Source organism: Prunus mume, linkage group LG2 (genome assembly GCF_029339155.1).
Source record: "Prunus mume cultivar Tortuosa linkage group LG2, ASM2933915v1, whole genome shotgun sequence".
Taxonomy (NCBI): Eukaryota; Viridiplantae; Streptophyta; class Magnoliopsida; order Rosales; family Rosaceae; genus Prunus; species Prunus mume.
In genome coordinates, this window is record NC_142699.1 from 23,575,156 (window position 1) to 23,584,833 (window position 9,678).

Below are 9,678 nucleotides of genomic sequence, written 5' to 3' on the forward strand. Positions count from 1 at the left end.
GGGCTGTACTTAAAAAGGGAAACTGTAATATCAAAATGTTATAAAACACAGTACTACAAAAATTGAAATAGACGACGCCGTCTCCTTCTTTTGAAAACCGTCATTAAATCGACTGCCATCTTTTTAAATGTCAAACTACGACGGTAATTAACCGTCGTCTAATATTGTAAAGACAACGGTTTTTTTCAAAGCGCCGTCTATTAATTGTAAAGACGACGGTTTTTTTACAGAACCGTGGTTAATTAATTGTAAAGACGACAGTTTGTCAATAGAACCGTCATTTATTATATCCAAAGACATCGGATTTGTTGAAAAAACTGTCATCCATTAATTGTAAAGACGACGGTTTCTTTATATACCGTCGTCTATTAACTCTAAGGCAGTTATTAATGTAAAAGCGTAGTAATTCTACATTTTAGCTGTTTGTTTTTTCTTGTTTCCAATGGTATCATAAATATATAATCAAATATGCTATTCCACACACGCCATACATACATAAACTCAAAAATTATTTCTTTCATAAATAGAATATCAATAGTACAATAGAACTAAATAAAATCTGAAAAATGAAAGTACTCTAGGGCCGCTAGCTGCAAGCTGCAAGCCTAATTACAATAATACACCAAAATTCCTATTACCTAATTATCCTTTAAGTCAAGTTCTCCATATGTATATAGTGCTATACATTTATCACCGCCAATTTTCCTCTGCATTCTATCTTAACTTCATCACTTTGTTCTTGGGTGTGTGAGTTAGCTACCTTCTTGCACATTTTTCCACAGGCACAATAAGACACAAGCTTGTACACTCTCCAGTTTGCACATGCTTCTCCCTTGGATGCAATTTTCCCTTTGTAGATTTTAACTGCCTCATATGGTGTGTCACTGAAATCTGAACAAAAGAAGGAAGAAAAACTCTGTAGTTAAGTTCTCCAGCCACAAGGAAGTTATTTTTTTCTCTTCATACAAGGAGCATGGAAAGGTATCTGTAATATATCTAATATCCAATATACCACTGAACATTTCGTAACCAGCAAAAATCAGTTTCTCATCAACTGACCACAACCTCAATAATAGGAGCAATAATAGGATAAATAAAAGGTAGAACTCACTGGGTAGAACTCAATAATAGGAAGAAAAAGAGGGAAGTCAGCCTCAACCTCAAAGAGAAGAGAAAACCTGAAAAAATGAAACAAAAAATTAGTGATTTTACATCAAGAAAATAGTTAGGTTCTCGCTCTAAGGGAAAGCCAATAAAAGCAAAACATTACACCAATAAATAAACGAGGGCCTATATAGCATAAAACATGTATAAAATAAACAAGGCCAATCTTTAAAAACCTACAAGCCTCCTCGGCATCAAAATCACCATCCAATGATGTGTCTACCAGCCCAACAAGCTCCTTCCACTTGTAGACTTGTCATGCCTGCCACACAAGAATGCACTAGTCATTAATAGTGCCTACACCTAAGGTAATAGATTGGTTCTCTGCAGTGTAGAATTCAATATAAAACAAATAATCAAACATATTTTTAGGCGAAGTCGATATGACATAAATGAATCAATGACTCAAACAACTAGTTACTACAAGCATTTCAACAAAAATTCAGCCTTTTCCCTCATCACCATGCCTTGCACCTGCTCTTTGGTAATACAAGCCAACATGGCTATGAAGGAAGTTGTTATAACACACAACTCACACACACACAAAAATTTGTAAAAACATCTGTACAAAATTGTCCAGCAACAAACGAATTGATGGGAAACAAGGTTGCAAACTTCAGAAGGCTTATCAATTTATGTGCAATATGTCAAAGACCAATTTTTTTTCTTTTAAATACCAACAGGAGTTTAGCAGTACCCAAATTACTGTGATCAGGAAATATGAAAGCAAAACTGCATCTACCAAAATCACATGACACATGCAATTGCCATCTAATGTTTTTCATTTAACCAAATTGAAAGAAAAAGCTTGTACGGACAGAATAAATCTGAAATTAATACCCTTTCAAGCAGATACTGTTCGTCAATTGGTAGTCATGTATTTGTATTACATCTTCCAGTGACTATTTCCTCAAGAAGCATCCCAAAGCTATAAATATCTACTTTCCTTGTCAATTGCCCTCGTATTTCGCACTCTGGTGCCAAATAACCTCTAAACCAGAAATATAGATGTAATTTCAAGACAGTAAATGCTTGGATTAAGATACATCAACAAAGAGATAGACAGACATCCAAAGGAAGATTTAAATGGAGAAAGAAGAGAGCATTATTCATACATGGAACATAATAATTAATACTAAGAGCTCATCCAAGAAAAGAACTGAATAAATTCTTATCAATTCTAAGATAAGAGAAATTGTACAACTCATAATATATAAGGCAAGAATACAGAACTATATACTTAAATTTATTCCTGAAAACTATTTGCATTTGAACTTCTCCTTTGTTGTACCCAAACATATTAGATAACACATTCGCAAATTTCACATGCACACACATTAACTCAGTCACTAGCAAACACCAGCAAGGAATTACAATTCAAGAACAAAGCTATGTAATTACCAATAAGATTTTGTGCAAGACTATTATTCTCAAGGTAGTTGTAGACCAAAACAGTTGGAGTGCAGAGCTGGCGCCAGACTCTAGGACACAAAATTGAGCAGGAATCTTGATTTCTGCGATCTTGGAAGAACTCTGATAGGATGATACTAGAGTTCGCGCAATAATGGGTTCAAAGCCCTCCCAAAATTGCGTCTTGTGCAAAGCCGAAATACGACTCACGCCAATAGCAGACTGTGAAGTCATAGCAAGACCCATTGCATTTACCAGCGAATCTTCAACTTGTTCACCTACGAGAGATGGAATGGCATGGAATTGAGGCGGGTTGGTACTCTGGAACATCGAGACAACATTCTTTGACTCAACAATGGCTATGGCAATTTCACCTTTCACTAAAGCAGCATTAGAGACAAGAGCCAGAAATCGAATCACAAATCATAGAGGCGTCACCTTTCTTGGAAAGGGAATCGAAAATACCCCTCACCGGCTCAACAAACAGGGCCGTGGAAGTCGCCGTATGCATTGAATAATCATCGGCAATATAAAACCCAGTTCATCAACAAAAGATTAAAGTAAGAACATGAGGATAGAGATACGAACCTCAACAAACTCAAAGTGAAGAAGACAGAGGGGAATCTCTCACCCCCGACTTCAGTTTGAAGAGCGAGATAGAGGAGAGGATGAGGAGAATGAGAGACTTGGGGGTCGCATGACAATGAAGTTGGGTTGTTGATTTCGATAGAGGAGTCTCCGTCCGACGCGCGACGATGGCAAGCTCTGTGACGACGACGAGCAGAAATTAAGCGGCCACTTTAGGTCGAGGGCGAGAGTTGAGGAAGGGAGAGAGAGAGTTGAGAGGGGGAATGTTTTCAAGCTTTGGGGAAATCTGAAAAATTTAGGTCGACAGATAACTCACTTAAGCAGCCTAGCGTGTTTTAGAAGACGACCTTTATATTCACAAGTGTCGTGTTTTAAAAATGAGACAACCTAAGAGTGTTTTAAAAGACGACGTTTCTTACTAACAAACGTTGTGTTTTAAAAATCCAAACAAGGCAAATCGATTTTAGTGGTGTATAAGATGATATATAACGACAGTTTTGTAAAATCGTTGTCTTTTAAAACACAATGACAGTTTTAAGTTTAACCGTCTTTTTTCTGGTGTCGTGGATTCACTATTTTGTAGTAGTACAGCATTGAAATGTCAGAGAGCCCACGAGTGCTAATCATAAAGTTCATCAAATAGGCAAACATCAAGGTGTAGAGACAGTGAGTCACGAAAAAAAAAACAAAAAAGCACACATAAAGCCCTATATCCACAATTTTAATTCAGAGAAACAGACATTCAGATAAATTAATCAGACCACGTACTTGAAGGAAGGTGAACAAAAGAAAGATATAGATACTAACTTGCTTGAACATGAGACCTATTGCAGGGCAACTAGCAGTTACAAGACGCTCACTGAAGCCCTGGATGGCATATAAATTTCAGTAGAGTAATTTCATATATATAAATACAAATCTCGAAGCATTCAAACATAGTGAATTTTCTGAAACCATACAGCTTACTTAGCAGGACTGGCAAAAGGGGTAAAGGACTCTGAATACTTTTAATATAAGTGACAACATAAAAACTCCTCTTTTACCAGATCTTGTAAGCGAATTGATCAAGAGTTTTATAATCCATACTTGTAAATCTAGCTACTGTATCTTGCAAACTCTGTAAAATTCATTTAAATTAATTTAAAACTCTGTAAACTCTTTGAAAAAAAAGAATGATAATATGTATAAAGCAATTCAAAGGAGATAAAAGTAAAAGGCGAAAGCAAATTAATGAGGTCTGGAGGAACTGAAATGTAAGTACGTGGATATATAGGAATGTAGAAGCCAACTATGATTACCCGGCATATATTCTGTTGTACAACTGAGGCACACTACAAAATAATGTAGGTCTCAGTGTTACGACTGTCGAGGTTCTGGTCGTTCATGCCTTCGATCGCGTCCCTCATGGTCTTCTCATTGCTGAAGGTGACGAAGACGAAGCCAAAGCCCCTGGACCTCCCAGTCTCATGGTCGTTGATGATCTAGAAACACAAAAGAAACCAAATCAAATCAGATCCATCCATCAAAACCAAAATGCCGGAGTATAATCAAATAAATACACAATAATAAACAAAAATGAAAAAGAATCGATCAATCTTCAATATTTGGGAGAGAAAGATCAAGTAATATAGAGAAACAAAAGATCAAGTAGCAGAGAGAGAACATGTGTCAAACGGCCCTTCGATTCAATGATCTCACCGAACCGAGAAAAGGCCCTCTCCAGCGCATCATTCTCGGTGGCCCAGGCGAGCCCTCCGACGAAGCTTAGAATGATGAGGTTGAACAAAAACTGAGGTGGAAGAACAAAAACTGAAAATTGTGGTTGAAGATGAAGATGAGAGACCGGAGGTCGTGAAATGAGTTATGATTCGGTGTTGATTAGAATTCCAATTTTATGTTAAAAGGGTAATAAAGGTATTTCATCTTAATAATTAAATTAAAAAATATACAGCTGTCGATTTTTGAGTTTGTTTTGGGTGTATTTATATGCATAAAATAATATAGGGTATTTTTATAATTTTATGTCTAGGAATTGGTGTTTAAGCAATTTTCTATAATAAAAAATTGCGTTTATTAAACCAATGGGTAACAGTAAGTAATCATAGTTAAACCAATGGGTTACAGTAACAGTTTCACAACAATTGATCATTATTGAGTTTCAAACTTAATAACTAGGAGGATACAGTGCATAGTTTTTATCAATGTACGTAAAAACCAATAGCTAGCTAGGATCTCCTATGTCACGGGCACAGCTATTAGAGGCTGAGCCTTCTCTAAAGTGAGGCCAAACTTGTCTTCCATGTTCATGGTCTCTGGTGCAACCCCATCTTCAAGCTTCCAGTTATCAAAGCAGTTAAGAAGTGATCCCAACATCAAGTTCAGCATTCTCATTGCCAATGGTAACCCAGGACAAATTCTCCGTCCACCACCAAACGGGATAAGCTCAAAGTTCCTCCCTGTAACATCCATGTCCAATCCCAAGAACCTCTCTGGCATAAAGGAGTTTGGGTTGTCCCAGATGCTGGGGTCTCTGCCTATGGCCCATGCATTGACCAAAACTTGTGCACCCTTTGGTACAACGTACCCGCAGATTTCTACATCTGCTCCAGCTTTGCGAGGAATTAGCAATGGAGCTGCTGGGTGCAAGCGGAAGGTCTCTTTGATTATGGCTTGTAAGTAAGGGAGCCGAGTGATGTCTGATTCCTCCACTGGTTTTCCTTTGCCAATGATGTGCTCCAGCTCCTGTTGAGCTTTTGACAGACTTTCGGGGTTGCGTAGTAGCTCAGCCATTGCCCATTCTAATGTGGCTGAAGTTGTGTCTGTGGCAGCAGCAAATAGATCCTATAATAATTGACCAAATTGATTAATTAGTAGGAATATAATTACTTATACCATATCAATTCAACATCTGATCTACCATTTTCATGGTAAACTCGACCTCCGATTGAGACAGTAGCAATTAAGAAAACGAAAACAAAAGCGAAAATGTATAGTAGTCATAATTAATTTTGAAATCTAAGCAATTTATACATATATACACTAGTTAGTAACTTAGTATCAATTGAAACAAAGTTATCAAGATTAAAGAACAGGAGAGCTAGAGTATATATAGATAGCCACTAACCAGGAACAAATGTTGAGTTTCAACCATGTCCATGTCCTCATTTTTCTCTTCACTACTGTTTATAAGGGTATCTAACATGTCACTGGTCATGATATAGTCAGGTGCTTTTCTTAATTCCATTCTTTGGATGATCAAGCGATCGAAGAGGTCAAACATCTTCAGGAAGTGACGAGTCAAACGGCGCCGTATCCCCACGGGGTCAATCTTTTTAAGCACTGGAAAATAGTCAGCCAAGTTTGGTTTCGAAATCTCTTCCATAATACTCCGCACCAGCTTCTTGAACTCTCTAGCCCTCTCACTATTCTGGTCCGCTAAATCCACAGAGAAGACAGTCCGTGACATCAAATTGAGCGTAGTTTTGAAAGCCGCTCTTCCAATCTCCACTGCATCACCTCTTACAACGCTTTCATGGACATCAGCTATGAGCTCTTGCACTTTTAGGTGACGGTTGGCTTGGCTGGCGTCGAGAACTTTGGTGGCGAACAATTGGGAGTTGCATATTTTGCGAAGGTTTCTCCACTTAGCTGAAACAGGTATCCAGGGCATGCCGTTCTCGCCATGTTTACAGGCTTGGACTGAATCTAATACTGTTCGGTTGCAAAACAATTGGTCATGGGTTTGCAGGACTTGTTTAGCTATGGCGGATGAAGAAACTACAACAGTTGTGATTTGGCCAAGATGTAAAGTCATAATGGGGCCATAGCGCTGTGAAAGCTTGGTTAGGGAGAGGTGGGGTTTGTTTCCAAGCTCTAGAAGATTTCCAATGAAAGGAAGTGGCTTTGGTCCGGGCGGAAGCTTATTGGGACTTGTTCTTGCAAATGAATAATAGAGGACATGGATTGAGATCCAGGCAACCATAAGACACATTAGCATGCAACTCAAGAAATCCATCTCTCGCCAAACTCAATTAATTTTTGGCACGATTGTGGAGACTTATTGAGAAAGCATGAAAATATCTTTTCAGGACCAACTCTTTTAAGTTGTTTATATATATATCCCCTAAGCTAAGAGACAAATGGTAAAGACATTTCAGAATGACTTGCGTAGGTAATTTGACAACAACTTGCGTCGGTAAAGACATTTGAGAACAGTTTGTGTCTGGACTTATCTGTCACAAGTGGAAGCTTTTACAAGCCATCTCTATTTACCCCAAATGGAAATTTGCACAAATATCATTTCAACTTTAAGGTATGCGCATGATTACCTCATAAATTTTTTTGGTAACCATTTGAACTATTTAAAATGTTGAAATATATTATCATCTACATCTAACTCATTTATCTACATTTAACTCCTTTAAAAATTCCGTTAAATCAAGTCACATGCTTCAAATATGATATTATTAAAGAACATTTCCATCAATTCACTATAAATAAAAAAATATAAAGCTAATAGGAAAAAAAATATAAAATAAAACCAACCTAATTTTTCCACGACCTTCCCATCCCCTTCCTACACTAGTTCTCACTCATTGCCAAAGTAACACCTCCCAAATCTAGAAGATTAGAAACAAAGAAAGAAAAGTGATTGAGCCAACAAGATTTCCAAACACATTTTTTAAATTGAAAAATCAACGCCGAATAACTGAATAAAAAATTTACAAAACAAAAATCTGTATTCTAGTGGCATGGCTCTGTTTGCTTTTCCTAGATATAGCCTTCGCAAGGTCAATGTACCATCATATTGAACTAACACCAAATTTTGAGAAAAAAACAAAACGAAGAAGAAAGATGAAGAATAACCCAATTTCAGAGAGAAAATGTTCACTTTATTTTGGTGAGGGAGAATTGGTGTTGGAAGGAGGTGGGGAAGTTTGTGAAATTATTAGGTTAGTTTTCGTACTTATTTTTTTCATTTAAAATTAAATTCTGTTAGTTTTTAAAATTTCTAAATTTTATATATATATATATAGTGATTGACATAAATGCCCTTAAAAATCACATGTGCATTATGTGACTTGATTTGATGAAATTTTTAAACAGAGTTAGATGTAGGTGGTAAATTCCAACACTTTACATAGTTCATGTGGTTACTAATAAAATTAAAAATTAAGATGGTAATCCTACACATGCCTAAAATTTCAGATGATATTTATGCCAATTTTCCTTACTCAAATAATACAATTTGGGTAGGCACTAACCAAATAATGCAACCGCATCACACAAAAGGATCCGGATGAATTTAGATATTTTCTTCTTAGATTAAATTTGTCCACACCGACACTAAATAATTCAAAACACCTAATATTACATGCAATCTCTAACAGCCATTTTTGGTAAGGAAACTTTTATCAAATTTGTTCTTCTATACACGGTCGGTGCCAAATGTCATACCAAAATAAAATCATATGGGTCCATTAAAGCTTTTTGTCGAATCTCATCTCATCATGACAGATTGGAAAAGGCAACTGGTGTGGTGTGACTTGAAGCAAATGAAGTCATCTAAATTCTTACCATGAGCTCCATCAATCGAAAGAACTAGGTCGACAACCTTACTTATGGACAAGGAAAAGACGTGTTGAGAACGTGCATCAAATAAACTCTTTTTAATCAAAAGCGCCGATCAATTTAAGGTCAATTTTATCATGCACGACCAAAATTAAGACGGAATAGCAGAGAAAAGAAAGAAGCCGCCGAGGCCACAGTTAATATAACCAAGGATGAAACAACAACAACGAAAAATTCTACAGCCGCCAGGTAGGAATCAATGGACCACCAACCCTACTGTTCTTTTAACTTGCTGCACCATGTTTAAGGTCATCAAATCTTGTAAGAATTTTCTTCGTGGGCATGAAACTTCAAATTTTCTCAAGCTATTTAAACACAAACACGGCCAATATAATTAGTAGCCCTATTGTCAGCAATGGTAGGAGCCCCATAAAGCCAAGACAGTCCAATTACTCTATGCACCCCAATAAACCTTCCTCAGAAAAAACAAAAACTATCTTCATAGTTAATTCGGCTGGACGTTCTTACAACAACCAATATATTGTTATTGAGATTCAAAACTTGATGAATGATTGAGATATATACACGACATAGTCTCTATTATTATTATTATTTTTTAATAAAAGTGATCGATATTAGGTGGGTGAGATTCAAACACAGAATTTCGAGTGTGTTGAGGCCCAAAATATTCAAGAGTAGGCCCAAATATATTTCCGGCCCAGTGCGATACCTTACTAAGAATAAACCCGATTTGGGCACTCGAAAGTTCATCATACACTCTCACGCAAGTCGCGATCCACGTGCCATTCCAAACAAATACGCAACACGCTACGTAAAAAGGTCAACAAAACAAAACAAAAACAAAAATCCGTATTCTAGTGGCATGGCTCTGTTTGCTTTTCCTTTAGATATAGCCTTCGCAAGGTCAATCTACCATCATATTGA

The 9,678-nt window shown here is 36.9% G+C and overlaps 1 protein-coding gene and 1 long non-coding RNA gene across 2 annotated transcripts; both read right to left on the reverse strand.

The window, feature by feature from the left end:
• Window positions 1-492: 492 nt before the first annotated feature.
• LOC103321990 (uncharacterized) lies at window positions 493-3,503 on the reverse strand. Its single transcript, XR_016124769.1, has 5 exons — window positions 2,566-3,503; window positions 2,005-2,155; window positions 1,345-1,426; window positions 1,112-1,178; window positions 493-891 (listed from the first exon to the last, which is right to left on the reverse strand). It is a non-coding gene; the product is annotated as an uncharacterized LOC103321990 (long non-coding RNA).
• A 1,789-nt stretch (window positions 3,504-5,292) lies between these two features.
• Window positions 5,293-7,250, reverse strand: LOC103321991 (geraniol 8-hydroxylase-like). The gene is made up of 2 exons (XM_089045019.1): window positions 6,287-7,250; window positions 5,293-6,003 (listed from the first exon to the last, which is right to left on the reverse strand). The coding sequence occupies exons 1-2, from the start codon at window positions 7,175-7,177 to the stop codon at window positions 5,398-5,400; spliced, it is 1,497 nt and encodes a 498-aa protein (XP_088901145.1). The 5' UTR covers window positions 7,178-7,250; the 3' UTR covers window positions 5,293-5,397.
• Window positions 7,251-9,678: the final 2,428 nt, after the last annotated feature.